This window comes from Talpa occidentalis, unplaced genomic scaffold (genome assembly GCF_014898055.3).
Source record: "Talpa occidentalis isolate TD23 unplaced genomic scaffold, MPIMG_talOcc4v2.1 talOcc4.13, whole genome shotgun sequence".
Classification (NCBI taxonomy): domain Eukaryota; kingdom Metazoa; phylum Chordata; class Mammalia; order Eulipotyphla; family Talpidae; genus Talpa; species Talpa occidentalis.
In genome coordinates, this window is record NW_023601322.1 from 21,163,141 (window position 1) to 21,178,810 (window position 15,670).

A 15,670-nucleotide genomic window follows, 5' to 3' on the forward strand; every position below is an offset into this window, starting at 1 on the left:
CCATTTCTTTTTATTCCTCTCTGACCTCACTGGGCTCTTCCTTTTCTGCTCCCTTTTTGCTCATCTGGGTGGGCATTCTTGTGAAGAAGCAGCTTTTCTTTTCTCAGCCTCATTTCTGACTGTCTCTTTTCTCCTTCATAACCTGGAAACATTTTAACGGACCTGTCCTCCATGCTGAGAATATATTCTTTGCCAGAGAGTTATGGATAGCGACATGTGCGGAGTAGGGGAAATCCCCCTTCCTCTCTGTTCTTCGCGGCTGACAAATAATCGAGTTAATGTTGGACAGACCAACAAGGGAAGACCATCAAAAGTTTAATAATAACGTGTACGTCCTGCACACATGGACAAAATCTATAAAATTGAGTGATTTCCTGAAATGACTTAAATCACATTTTAAGATAACATCTGCTAAAAACAGATGATGTTGTGGGGGAAGGGGACGGTCATTTTTTTGAGAGATTACCGGGCAAGGCATAGTAAACAAGGCTGTGATTTTTATGCAGATATAAGTTACCGCCTTCTCCTTTGATAGCAGTTAAGAAATTTGGTGTTCTGAAATTAGTTAGAGAGCTGTAGTCTTTCTAGTTCAGCAGGGAAATACGCTTACACTTGAAGATTTTCTTTATAACTGTGCAGTTCATTCGAACCGACTCGGGATGGGCAGGGGTTAGGTTGCTGATTCCTCTCACCCCCCCCCCCATGTGTAACTTTTGACTCCCCCAAATCCTAACTACTAATGACCTGCTGTTGACCATAACAAACAACACATTTTGTGTATTAAGTGTGTTATATGTTGTATTCTAAAAGTAGGCTAGAGGAAATGTTATGAAAATCAAAAGGAAAAAGGAATGTGTATTGATATTGATTTATTGATTACCGTATTAATACTGTAAGTTTACATCTTCTGTCTACAGGAAATCCAAGTATAAGTAAACCAAATCCTTGTTGTTCATAGGACAACTGTAAATGTTGCTTATAAAAGGGCAACCTCCACCCAATTTGGGGGCCCTTTTTATGAATTATCCTTAAACCAAAGAGACTTCTTTTGGAGGACAAGTCAGAGAGTAGATTGTGGTGATATGTCTCTTAACTTTAAAATTCAAGGTGATAATGCAGCTGCTGCTGTTTATTTCTAGTTGTTTATGTTGGGGTAATAAAATCCAGAAATTAAATCATGGCAGGACTCACAGTAGAGATGAATTTGAATTTTTTTTTTTTTTTGGTTCCCTTTGTTGGTTTCTTTTGTTTTTAGGTGGAGTCTTGGGTTGTTTTTCTGAAGTGACAGTTCACAGTGAGAAGATTAAATGCTACCTCTGGATGACTGGATATAGATAATTTTGTTTACCTGAGACTGAAAGTACATTCAGGAAATAATGAGGGTGATATTACAAGCATAGGAAATTTCCTTTCCTGCAAGTGGGTGATGTTCCTGAGCAGGTGTCACTTAAAAATGATATCAAGTTCTGATTTTCTCATGGGATCATGGTTTAAGCAGGAGGCTAGTATTCAAAGCTACCATTTTAATAAGCTATAAACAACTTAGTTGAATCCCTTTCATTATGATGCCTTTTTAAAAGTCCACAATGGAGTAAGGCACAACAGCATGCCACATCTGTAATGAGTTACTATCTGGGAGGGGAAACCAATTTGCTACTGTGGCGGAAGGAGATGAAATTTCTCCCTGTCCCTCTTGGGTCTTCATGGGCTGGTTGAATAATTAAATTAACATCAGACACATTAACAGGAGGAAAAAAACCCAAATTTAATTAATTTCTGTGTATGGAGAGCCTGAATAGACGTGAGGGGCCTGAGGGAGGAAAGGTTAAATGAGACATATATGTCTTTCTGAGCTACGGAATGGAATAGGGGCCAGGGACTTGAGAGGTGGATGTTTCATGTGACGAAGAGTAGGTGTATGTTAATTAGTTGTTTGCCTGGCCATCTAGGTAGCTTATTCAGATAGAAAGGTTATTTCTGGTAATAACCCTAATTCTGGACAAGCCCTTTTAAAGGTTTACATTCTTCTAGGTTGTTAGCAAATGGTAAAAGTTTCTCTTGCGCCTGCAGGGTCTTGAGCTCAAAATATTCCATATGCCAAAGTGGCACATCATGGAGAGGCCTGTCTGAATTTCTTCACTACATAATTTCAGAAAATTTTTTTAAGATTTATTTTTATTTATTTATACATATAAGAACTGGGGTGTTCCCCATAGGCCAGAGGTGCGGGGGGTGAGAGGATTCACTTGAGACAGAGTGGGGAGCAGAACAGGTGGACCTACTGAAATGTGCTGCTGACGGGATGCTGATGGGAGCAGTGGGTGAGGCAGGAGAGGTCTGCTGTGCCATGTGGGTTAGCGACCTGGCTGGGGATGGAACTCATGCTGTAGTGACTGATGATAGCTTGATAGCACTGAGATTTTAACCCCTGCACCACCAGGGGGGCCCCGATTTCAGAAACATTTTATAAAGTGAAGTAAATTTTGCATTGCAGTGAGCTGGAGAAGAACTATGTAGACAGAGAGGGAAGAAAAATCAAAGGGCAACCTTGCATAGGTCCCTGAGCCAACAATACAATCATACACAACTTGTGTGTTACCAGCAGAATTTTAATTTCTAGTTTTGTTTTCAGTGAATGATGCAACAAAAGCAAGTTAAATGAAAAACTGAAGGTTATGCAGCTAGTGAAAAAACTCAAAGCCAGACATTTTAATTTTCCACTTAGTGGCTTAATAATTTTACATGATTTAAAAATGGTTGGTTAAGAGGGTTTCTGTCAAGTTATTTTGTTTATAACAGGGTATCTAAAATTAAACTTTAAAATCTATTGTGAAAAATCAATTGCTCATTTTATTTGACACATTTCAGGCAATACTCCTACATAGATATACATTGATTTATTTTTCATCTGTTAACTTTCATAAAGGCTTCATTCCATGGAATGATCAAAACAGAAATCCTTGATAGGTTTTTTTCTCACCCTCCAGTCTGATCAATCACTAAGTCTTGCCAATTATATTCCCTAACTTTTCTCTTGAATCTGCCCATTTTTCTCCATCCTCACTAGCACCACCATTCTCCAAAGATTTCTTGGATATCTACTGAACTGGCCTCTAATCATTCTCGCTGCCAGTTCTCTAAACTAAAGCTGTTTGATAGTCTTATAAACAAAAAACAAAACTGATCAGTCTCTTCTTTAAAAGCTCACAAATATTTCCCATCACTTGACACTACAGAATGGACTGAGGACTGAAGGCTCTTGCTTCTGTCTTTTTCTTCAGACTCAGGCCTATCACTGTTTTGATCTTCGATTATTTCTGTCCTTTGCTGCTTCAGGATCTTTGCACATGATGTTTCTTTTGTACTCACATGCTTCCTCCAGTTCTTCACCTAATTACTGTTCATTCAAGAAGTCTCCTGGAAAACAGTTCTTCCTTAGAAAAGCTTTTCGGGGACTCTTCTGTTACTACCCTCTCCGGTAGCACTCTGCAACCCTTTGTGACATTCATCTTATTTGTCACCTTGTCAACTTCTCTGAACTCACGAGGGAGTGACCTGTCTTGTTCTGAATAACCTTCCCAACCCTTCTAGGCATGTCAGTGTCCGTTGAATGGACAAATGACAGTATTGAAGAATATTCTTAAGTTTTATAAGTAGAAGCATTTAGTAGATTTCCTTGATACCAGCAAGGTCCTCATATTTATCAATCTAGAAAACTAATTCTTCTTTTAGAATAAATAGATTCAATTTTTAGTCCTGGCTATCGTTGGCATTTACTATAAAGTCCTACATTGAAACCTTTATCGTCTGTGTATGATTTACGTACTGTTTACTGAGCCATGAAGTATATCCAAGGCTCATTACAGGAAGTGAGTAGTATCATGTGCTGTTGCCTTTAGGTAATTTGACTGGCTTCTGCATTTTACTCCATAGCTGACCTGCATTCCTCGACATTACTCATCTGGTAGATGGCCTCACATTGTTATGTGGCTGTTACCTGATGCTTAATCCTAATAATATTTTTGTTCTTTTAGTATCATCTGCTAAAATATCTCCACACCTTAGGACCCTGACTTTGTTGATCCTGGTAGACTAGGGATTAAAAACAGTAGATTTTTGGATTTGGACTTATGGCAGAAACAGTATCTTTTATAGTCATGAACGTATTTTTATGGTTAATATTAGATTCTAAATCTGAACAGGTCACCAATAGTGAGAGCATATGTAAGTGCTAAGGATAGACTAAGGTGTGTCCCAGAAAGCTGATAATAGAAACAATGACCTTTAAATCCCAATCCCTTCTTGTCCTTATTATAGAAGTTTCTACCTTTTAATCCCTTTCTCCTATGAGTGGTTATAAGAGTGAAATTGAGGGGTAAAGGTGTCATTATTAGGCCTTTTTTTTTTTTTTTTTTGCCTCCTAATGAGGACAGTGACTACCCTCTATGTTCCAGAAGCTGTTCTAGGCACCTGGGGATGTGAGCAGAAGAAAACAACGTGGCCTTAACGGAGCTCACAGGGTGGAGGGAAAAGATGAAAACCCATAATAAATAAATATATATATATATTTATTTATTATATATGAAGATGATAAATCCTATGGAAAAAAGAAAAAGAACAGGGAAAGGAGTTGGAAAGTATTGGCAAGAGATTGACATGTGTTGCAGTGTTTAATTGGTGGTCCAGGTCATCCTTATTGACAATGACCTTTTTGTAAAGACTTGAGGGAGCCAAGGTAGTTATCTCATATAGGAGCTAGTGTCCTGGGTGGAGGGAGCAGTTGGGGTAAATGCCCTAAGGAAGTCCTGGTGTTAGGGGGAAAAGGATGTCCTAAAGCTAATTATATACAGGCTTTGTGGACTCTACCCCTACCCCAGGCCAAAGCCAAAGACACTGGGAACTCCAAATCCCATCACCACCAAAGGGAAGGTGGCTGGGCCCTGAGGGTGGGGTTAAGCAGCCAGGTTGGTATAAAGCCAGACACTTGGGCTTTGGAGGGGTCCCCCATTTTGGCTCTCCGCCAGCTCGCAGTGTCAGGCCAGTTTGGAGAGTGCTTTTTGGGTTTCCAGGTCGGTGGATCAGGTAGGACGCATTAAAGACTATTTCCCTATTTTCTCCCTGAGTTGTACATTTTCCTTATTTCCTTTTCCCTTGTAAATAAACCTTTTATTAACCTTTTGTGTATGCCTGTAGTGGAGTATTAATAAGTCCCTTGTAAGCGCACGGTTGAGGACCCACAGCCAGGCAACCTGTTCAATATCGGTGCTGCCCTATAACACTAGGAACTGCAAGGAGGCTGTATTGTTTGGATGGGTGAGGGGTGAGTAATTAGAAGGCAGAAGGTAACACAGGTCAGGTCATGTAGGCCATTGTTAAAAGGAGTTCTACTCTTAGTGAAATATAAAATCACCTCAGGGTTTCAAGCCAAGGAGTGACATATTTTAGTATACTTTAAAGGATCACTGTGCTTGCTTTGCTGAGAGTAGACTATAAAGGGACAAGAAGAGAAGCAGAGAGGCCATCTAGAGACAATACAGTAATCCAGGGAAGAGGTGATGGTGCCTTGGGCCAGAGTTGTAGAGAAGAGGTGATGAGAAGTGTTCGAAGTCTGGGGTGTTTCTGTAGGCAGAGCCAAGAGGATTTGCTGGTTATTTGGATGTGGAGTGTGAGAGAAAACAGTCAAGGATTGTTCGGAGATGGAGAAGGCAGTGGGTGGAATAGGTTTTGGGGACAGATCAGGAGTTCAGTTTTTGACATGCCAATTTTAAAACAAATGTCTATTAAACATTCAAATGGAAATGTAGAGTTCATTGTATGAATGGGGGAATGAGTATAGTTGAAAATGTGACTTATTGTGGTGATCATTTAGACATATATACAGATAATCATCTGGAATGAATATAGTGTTACATCAGTTATGTTTCAATTTTTAAAAAATGGTGACAGGAATAAAACCCAAACACACCCCAATTTTAAGTTTGGGGAGGAGGAACCAACAAGGAGTGTGAGGCGTGACCATTTTCCCAGTACCTTCCACGGTGAGAGTCCGGTCTTAGAAGTCGAGTGAAGAAAGTGTGTGGCGAGATCAAGTAAAACGCTGCTGATACATTACATAAGATTGTTAAGATCAACACCAAAGTAATGGCAGCCAAGAGGAGATGTATTCATTTTGAGAGGTATAATCCTCCTCCTTCCCCCAAAGCCTTTTCACTTATGTAGCATACTTGCACGTCCCAAGTGCACCTGGTTAAATTGCCCTGAGAGCTCTTGATCTAACAATTGGGCTCATGTGTCCAAGCCCTTTTTATCTGTTCTGTGCCAGGCATTATACTGAATGCTGGGGACACAGACATTAGTGATAACAGACCCTGCCTTTAAAACCATGAAAGTACTCTGCAGGATGTGTACAGTTGAGCCTTCATCAGGGAGCAGCTTAATAATTTTAAGGTAGGAAAGGAGTTGTGATTTTTTTTCTTTTTTTACTTGTTATAGTTCAAAGAGAAAGAACTGTGAGTGATAAATGGAAACTTCCCAGTTGTTTTCTGGAACTTAAGCCCTCCCCCCCTTTTTTTTTTTTTTTGAGTACGAAGTTCTCATTGCTTAAAAGAAGCCTGTCTGAGTGTGTGTGCATGCACACATACATGCACACACAAACACAGACATGTACAACCTTGAAATGAGATGACTGAATCCCATTCCTGGGCATAGCTGTTGGCAACAGTTTGTTATATATTTTTCTTTAGGGTTTTTTTTTTCCCCCATGCACACACCAACAGTCCAGGACATATATATTGTAATGTGTAGTTAAGTATGTTTTTCTTTCATTTATTGACAACCTTCCATTTCATTATAATTTCTTTCTTTGAAGGTATTTAAAACTTTTTAAAATTTTTAAAAAAGATTTATTTATTTATTTATATAAGCACTGGGTTCAGTCAGAAGCACAGGAGGGTGAGAGAATTCACCAGAGCCAGAGCGGGGAGTAGAACAGGCAGAGTGACGAAGTACACTGCTGAGGGGAGCAGAGTGGAGCAGCGGGCGGCAGGAGAGATCTGCGCGCCATGTGGGACCCTCGCTGGCGGGTGGGGATCGAACCAGCGCTGCAGAGGCTGCGGGCAGCTTCGCAGCCCAGTGCTCAACCGCTGCGCCACCAGGGGAGGCCCAAACTTTTTAAAATTTAAAATTTTTTTTATCAAGGTAACATTGGCTTACAATACTATATATGATTTGTTATAATTTCTTGATTTTTTTTTTTCTGTGGAGAGTCTTAATAATCTGGCTATTTTTAGTTGTAAGAAATGTATTTTGTATAAAATAAAATCCTGTAAGCACTGATTTTTACACACATGACTTGATATACATGGAGTTGTGTTTGAGCTCTATTGTGTGATCTTTAGTGATTATTATAAATACAATATGTTCTCATATATTGTTATCTCTAGTTAACTCAAGTAGCAAAGTAATTGGAAACTGGCTGGCTTTTTTTTTAAGTGAAATTTTATATTTTAAGTATAAGAATAGATTCAGACTTTGGCATAAAAATTCAGTTTTCTCTGAAAGCGTTGGATATTTCCTCTGCTTTCTGAGAGACACAATACTAATAAATTTCTGAATGTGCCAGATCACATCGTAAGGAAAATTTTGTTGAAAAATTCAATAATATCGTCATCTTAGAATTCCGGTGCTCAGGATAGAGCTCAGTGCACACTTGGTGATGCTGCTGTGCGCTGCTTAGCCCTTGGACCACCATGGATACTTGGCCCAGAAAGCTGTAAAAAGGAATTTGCAGACTCTTTAGATAAATAAGCGGAGAGAAACACACTTTGTTCAAGAAAGTAAAGAAAAGTTTTTTAGAGGAAAAAGAACAAAAGCAAAGAATCCAAGGCAGCAATGTCAGGAAGGGGCAGAAGATGCTGTTATGAGCCCATGTCCAGGGATATTTAAACCCTTTTTTCTCTGTTCTAAAATCTCATCACCCTATTTTGTGATTGGCTCTTTCTCCCAGTGGCTATACTCCTCCGGGCAGATGTGCCCATTTTCCCAGCTCTTAGGATTTGTGTCCCCTGTCCAAGGTCTTTTTCTCTCAAGTTTTACTGTCTTTGTTTAGTCCTCCTGCAATTTCTGACCTCATCTCTGGAGTATGTTTTGGTTAGCACCTCTTAGATTTACTGTTCTTATCTCAGAAGCCTCTTTAACTCTCCCGAAGTCCCTGCCTGCACTGTCCCCGAAGCTGCCTAATTAACCCTAACTTGCTCGGGGACTCATTGGTACTCAGATAAGTTCTTATAAAGTATCAGATGAATATCTTATAAGTATTCAGATAAATTCTTATAAAGTGTCGGTCATCACTGTGGTCTTCAGAAACATTTATTGAACCCAGTGCCAAAAATCAGAGAATCAGGTAGATCAGATCCAAAGAGGCAAATGATACAGTTCCTGGCCTCACAATCCTTGTGGTCTGTTGTGTGGAGGCGGGGGAGACAGAACATACAGATAATAACCAGCCATGTGTGGTAGCACATGACCAGCAGAGGTGACAAATACAAATTGCAGGCGTTCAGACTAGTACATGCCCAGAAGGGTTGGTGTGGTCACTGAAGGTTCTGTATTGGGACAGGATTGTAACTGAGTCATCAGAGGCACTGGATGCCAGAGTTAAGATTCATTCTTGCAGTCATTGGAGAGCCATGCCTGTTGGTGGTGTTCAGAGCACCAGGAGACCAGTCTTTTATGATGGTCTTTGGGATGACTTGGTGCGGCAGGCACTGGAGGTTTGGAGATCACACGGGAGGTGAGCCACTGGGAGCTCACCACTGCTCCATAGACCATAGCATTTGCACCCAGAGGTCTTGCCCCTATCCCCATGCCCTTTGAGGGGGCTTGGTCAGACATTTGCCACCTTGTAGGACAGTTGTGTTTTATGCCTTCTCTGATCTGACCAGCTCATTGTTTGAATCAAACCACTAGCTTCTCTCTCCTTGCCCCTCATCCCCACCTGCTTAACCTCCTTCCCTGGGGTAATTCCAGGTTAATTCCTCTTTGGACCTGACCTCTCTAACAAGCACAGGTGGAGTACTTTTTCTTTATTTCCACTTTAGAAACCCAGAGAAGCACTGAGTTCTGCACCTAGGGGAAATAAAAGGCCAAACAAGAGCTGTGTGTTCTTGCTGGAGACGCTAGGAAGGGTTTTTAAAATCTTTAATTGACTAACCACACTTTCTATTGCTTTTATTATGGGTATGATTATTCTGTGGAAGATAGATCTGCTAGAAATGGATATGCAAGTAATTTGTAATTTTCAGAGTACAAGTTTACACTTGTTTTGTTAAATGTATTTCTAAATATATTGTTCTTTTTGGGCTATTGTGAGTGAGATTATTTTCTTAGTTTCATTTTTCTGACAGTTCAACTCACTAACATTTGGCCTCTGCTTTGACAACACACCAGCATTTCTCTCATAACCGTTGATCTCCTTCCTGATTTTCTTTCTGACCACTCAAGCTGATAAAACTGCTGGTTAGCAAATATGCTAAACATCGCTGCAGTAAAATTAGGCCCATCTTAAATTTTCTTATAAATACTCATGCTTTCCTGATAAGCGTGATTTCAGGCAGCTTGACACACTGGTTTGTCTTCATTGTGCGGCTAATCTCTGAATCTGATATCTGCACTTCGCAGTATGGATTCAAGTAATTTTGGAGAGGAGCCTTGCTTCTTGGGTCATTGCCATTGTAAATGCTTGTGGCCATGCTCATTACAAGCAAGCTGACCCCAAATCCCACTTTAAAAACATTCATCATTTTTTCCTAATGGTGGGTACATAAACGCCTTCCTCCTTTGACTGTTTGTTTGCCGACATTTTTTGTTGGCATATCCAAAATCATTAATAACTTGTCTATCATGTTTGCCTTCCCTAAAATTTTATAGTGAAAAGTATTTGACTGCCCTCATTTTTTGAGATTGACTAGCAATTTTAAGTAATTTTCCCTTCTTTACCCAGCCTATATAGTTTGTGCGCTAATACCTAAGAGTTTTTTAAAAAACACATTTCATTTTCTTTTTTTTAGCAGTTAACTTTTTTGTCTTAATGTTTTTGGAAATAATTTTGGACTTAATGAAAAGTTGCAAATATAGAGTTCCATATACTCTTCTTCATGCAATATCCTCTTAGGAAATTATTTTACATAATGTTACATTCTATGGCATAAAACATTACAACCAAAAAACTTAGCATTGGTACAAAACTTTTACCCAAAATATAGAACTTACTGAATTTTAACAATTTTTCCACTAATGCCCTTTTTCTGCCCCATGATCCAATCCAGGATCCTACATTATAGATGGTTATCCTGTCTATGTAGTTTCTTTCTTTTTTTTTTTTTAAAGGAGAATTTTTTAATAAAGATTTATTTATTTATTTATACAAGCACTGAGTACAGTCAGAAGTGCAGGAGGGTGAGAGAATTCACCAGAGCCAGAGCGGAGAACAGAACAGGCAGACCGACAAAGTACACTGCTGAGGGGAGTAGCGGGTGGCAGGAGAGGTCCCACTGCACGCCATGTGGGACCCTTGCCCAGTGGCCGGGGATCAAACCGGCGCTGCAGAGGCTGCGGGCAGCTTCCCAACCCAGTGCTCAACTGCTGCGCCATTGGGGAGGCCCTCTATGTAGTTTCTTAATATCAGTCTTGTGATAGTTCCTCAGTATTTTTCTTTCTATCCTGACCATAACACTTACGTTATTTTGTAGACTGTCCCTTAATTTCAGATTTTTTTCTGGTATTTTCTCATGACTGTATTTACATTATACATTATTGGGAAGGATACTGGAGAAGTGATAGGCCTTCTCAGAACATCATATGGCATTACCAGTGATGTTAATCTTGGTCACTTGGTTAAGTTATTATTCTACTGACTCATACTGTTTTCCCATTACAATTACTAAATATTTAGGGGATACCTTGAAATTATGAAAATATATTGATTCTGCTTAAATGTTCACTCATGTTAGCATCCATCAGGTGATCTTGCCTGTGGCAGTTATTATCATGGTGTTTTAGTGGTGATTTTTCTGTTTTTCTCATTACATCTGTATTTATTAATTGGAATTCTTCTGATAGGAAGAGTTGTGGCTTCTCACCATTTGTCTCTCTGTCCATCCATTCATCCATCCATCCATCCATCCATTCATCCATCCATCCATCCATCCATCCATCCATAGTTATTTATGCCAATATCCAAACATGGATATTTGTTTTATTCTGTGGGCTATAATCCAATACTATGGTTATTTATTTATTTGCAGTCAAATGCTCTATCCCTGAGCTATACCTCTTGGCTATAGGTATTTATTTTATTGCTCAATTTTTTCCAGCTTTCTCTGTCTTGAGTTTTGAGTGAATGTTTGTCAAAATGAAGACAAACCTACTGAGGCCTAAGATACCTATAAACTGTACTGTTTCACCTAACCTCCTGCAGAAAGGAGAATGACCTAATTAACTATCCTCCTCCATTCTTGAACCATGGTTTGTTGTGTTTTGTCCTTGTCTTAGCACTGTGGAATTAGACAAGTGAATCTCCAAATTAAAAATATTCAAACTGAATAATATGAATTGTGAAATACAATACTTATGAAATGAATTTAGAGTCCACTTCTTAAATGGTAAATTTTAGATTTTATATACAATTTAAAATTTTTTCATTTTGAAAGCATCAATTATTATGTTATTCTCCATTATCAATCTTTTTAGGAAAAGAAGAAATGTGAAACTCTTCAGAGGGAAGAGTCTGATGAAGTATCCCTGCCAAAAACCTCCAGAGAGTTGGAAATCACTCCTCTAGCTTGTGAGCTCACAGAAGGCCACCTGAAGGTGTTAACTGATTCCCAGCTCCAGGATGTTGCCAGTGTACAAAATGAGAGTGAAATGTTTGATGTACCACTCACCTCCTTAACTATAAGCAGGGAAGGGTCCCCAACATGTAACACTGAGACCCAGAAAGAAGAGAATGAGGTCAGAGCCTGTGTTGGGGACGATGCATTCAAGTTGAAGGCCAGCCCCGGAGATTATGTTGGAACCAAAGTAGAAAGCCCCAAAAACTTTACAGAAGTAGAGAAAAATAAAGTGGTACAATGTGGACCTTCTGAAAGCACACTGCAGTCTACTATTTCTTCTACTCAGCAGGAAATGGAAAATTTACAGGTCAGAGAAACTCCAAATAGGAAAGAACACACCCAAGTTCTGGATCTTTCTTCAGAGGTGCTACAACATGTTGGCTTGCAGAGTTCTTGTGAAGCCACAGACCTTTTCCAGCCACCTAAAGTGAAAAAACTGTATCCCCAGTTGCCAGCTGAAGTTGCTGAAGTACCAGCTCTGGTGGCAGTAAAACCCTTGCTTCGTAATGAGCGACTGTACCCGGAGCTCCCATCTCAGCCAGAACTAGTACCATTTACTAAAGAACAGCTAAAAATCTTTGAGCCTGGTTCATGGCTAGAAAATGTGGAATCATATTTAGAAGAATTTGACAGCATGGCTCACCAGGATAGACATGAATTTTATGAATTGATTTTGAACTACTCTCGATGTAGGAAGCAACTGCTACTAGCCGAAGCTGAGCTTCTTGCTTTGACATCTGATTGCCAAAATGCTAAAAGTCGACTATGGCACTTTAAGGAGGAACAGTTGTCTGTGCAGGTATTTTGACTAGTGTTCTGTAAAGCTTTCAGGAGCCTGGGGGATTTGTAGTGGAGCTGCTGTTGCTGTGATGCTATCTAGGTCTGGAGTCTGTTCCTTATACTCACAGTAATCTTGTCTTAGCCCAGAGTAGTTCAGTGCAGGAGTCACAGAGTCATATGCCTGCAGGGGCTAAACAGGTAACCTGGAGAAGTGAAATACCTGAGTGGGATGTGGTCATGGGGTTAGCTTTTGTCTGGCTTAGCAGGGGCCAGCTGCTTTTGAGTTCTCCCTGATGCTGTGAGGTTGTGTAGTAAGTATTGACACATCTTTTGATTTTCCAAGAGAAGCTAGAAATTGAATTTTTATATTTGGGATCCTTATTTGTAAATACTGACGATTAATTACATATAGTCACAAATATGTACAAACACAGAGTAGAGACTAAGCAAGTCCTGTCTCTAGATCAGATTGAGCCCATGAACCATTTAGTTTGTGACCCTGGACATTATTATAGCAGGGGCATCCAATGGGTAGAGAGTGTCAAGAAGTAGGTGAGCCATGGAAGAAGGTTGAGAGGAATCTGGGAGGCAATTAGATGTGACCCTGTGGAGACCAAGGTGACCATCAGGAAAACCATTTCACAGTGGCCTGGAGAGATGGCAAGGAAGAAAAGAGCACAAGTTGGACAGCGAAGTAAGCTGGAGGAGCTATTGGGGAGAAATGTGATTTCCCCCATTCCTACCCCTCAGTCACTGGGAGGCCTGTATATCTCTTCTTATAGATAGGAAAATGTCTGTGGAAAGGGAAACATTTGCAAATGCTACAAAAGAGAGAATAGAATTAAGAACACAGCTGGAGGTGTTAGTATTGGAAAGGAGAGGAGTTTCTTTTGAGAAGAATCATGGTAGGTATAGATATTTTAAAGTCTGCTGAAGTTATGGGCATATCATGTTAACCTCACTGTAAAGTAGAAATTTGAGTCTGATAGACAAGCTATATTATTTTCTTGCATCTTTCCCCAACTCCTTAGCAAATCTCTTCTCTTGTGATACATCATGATTGGCCTTACACTCCTTGTACCTTTATATTCTCTACACGATATTATTTCCTCGCTGATTTATAAGGTATTTCAAGGTGGTACTGAAGCTTGTGCATCTAATATGTGCTGCCTGATTATTTCAAGTTCAAAGAATAACTGCTTGCATGTTTTACCCTTTTTTCCACTGCTAGGGCATCTGTGCAGATCAAGTGAAAGTTTCAGGCTATCATCGCTACCAAAGAGTAGAGATGAATGAAAATGCACTGGGAGAGCTAAAGAAGCTATTTGATGCCAAATCTGAGCACCTCCACCAGACCCTGGCTCTGCATTCTTACACCTCTGTGCTCTCAAGGTTGCAAGTGGAGTCTTACCTCTATGCGTTACTCAATAGTTCAGCTGTTCTCAGATCCTTAGCAATTCATCAGCAAGGCCGAGGTGTGTAAATAATGAAAGTCTCACTCTTGTCATCTGAAATGAAAAAAGAATTGAGGGTTCAGTCTGGTTGATTGATTGTGTGCTAGTAGGTATTACAAAGTTGCATGTGTGCTTGCTGTTTTACCTTGCCTCCCCCAATACAAGATTGAGATCTGTGCTGCTAACATTTAAGAGGATGGGAAGATGTCGCCCTTCCCCATACCTGTCATGCTCTGCTTCTTTAGGGAATCAAAAACTCACTATCATTAATACTCCTTACTGCCCTAATTTTTATGTTTGTTATCAAGTTGAATCCAAATACAGTTTTTTATTCTAAAACTGATAATCAGAATACTTTTTTTTATCCTCTGTCTCTTGTACTTGTCCAGTTTGTTGGATGTTTTCTTTAATTTTCACCATAGGATCTATAATGTCTTGAATTTTTCATCTTTGGGTTTTAGAAATTAGCCCCTACTGTATATATATTAAATATTAATTGTGTGAATTAAATATGCAGTTTTTATTTCTGGAAGAGATATTGGGATCATTTAAAGTAAACCTCCTTTGTCCTCTCCACACCCCCCCCATCCCCTTTGGTTTATGTATTTAGTAGAAATTCAAGTATTTGGATGTAACTTTTCTCCTTGGATTTTTAATCTGAACTAAGTATTTGAAAGAGGTTTTTCTGGTATGTGTTTTGCTTTTTTACATTAGAGACACTAAACATTCTCAAAACACTATTTATGGAGGACTCATTTAATCCTCTCTTTAATTTATAGCTTCTAAGCAGACAGAAAGCATTCCCTCTGATCTGTGTCAACTAAAGGAGTGCATTAGTGTCTTATTCATGTTCACCAGGAGAGTTAATGAAGATACTCAGTTCCATGACGATATTCTTCTCTGGCTGCAGAAATTGGTAAGGGAACAGAAATAGACAAGGTGGTCTTTCTTTTATTTCCCTCATAATTTAAGAATTATCTTTTACTTCATTGTAGTATTTTCTTCCACAGCTTCTTTAGCTAATTTATTTAGTGGGCTCATTAGTGACTTTTTCTTTGATCGTGACATATGACATTAAGGTATGCTTGTTCAGTTCACTATTAAACACACAGCGCCTTTCTGATAAACTTTAAGCCAAATGATACCGGGCCTTCAACTTAGGAAGAAATGCAAATGTGGGAAACATGCTGAATTTAAGACCAGATACACATTCAGGAGATAGGTATCTTGATCTAGAATTTTTCCATATCAGTTTTTGGTACCATTTTTACACTTTATATTTAATTTTCTTCTTAGTCATACGGTAACAAATTTTAAGGGAGAAAAGAGAGGAGTCAGGATTTGGGAAACTTAGGAAAGATATAAGGCAGGGGACAGTATTTGTTGGTTGTGTTTCTTAATGGTGCTGCCAGGGGTGGGTTTTTAAGGTTTACACTAGAGTTCTTAAATATGGGTTGAGCTTCTAAGCACATTTATTTGGATTTAAGAAACATGCAAACTGACAGATTGAACCAATTGACTTATAGCTACTCAAATATGTTCAGG

The 15,670-nt window shown here is 39.4% G+C and overlaps 1 protein-coding gene across 2 annotated transcripts in view; it reads left to right on the forward strand.

The window, feature by feature from the left end:
* The window catches only part of EPG5 (ectopic P-granules 5 autophagy tethering factor), a 100,506-nt gene that overhangs the window by 393 nt on the left and 84,443 nt on the right, over positions 1-15,670 (forward strand). For both annotated transcript variants that reach the window (XM_037508586.2, XM_054694067.1), the window contains exons 2-4: positions 11,749-12,690; positions 13,903-14,146; positions 14,905-15,041. In XM_037508586.2, coding sequence (XP_037364483.1) covers positions 11,749-12,690; positions 13,903-14,146; positions 14,905-15,041 — 1,323 coding nt within the window. The remainder of the gene's footprint in view (positions 1-11,748; positions 12,691-13,902; positions 14,147-14,904; positions 15,042-15,670) is intronic.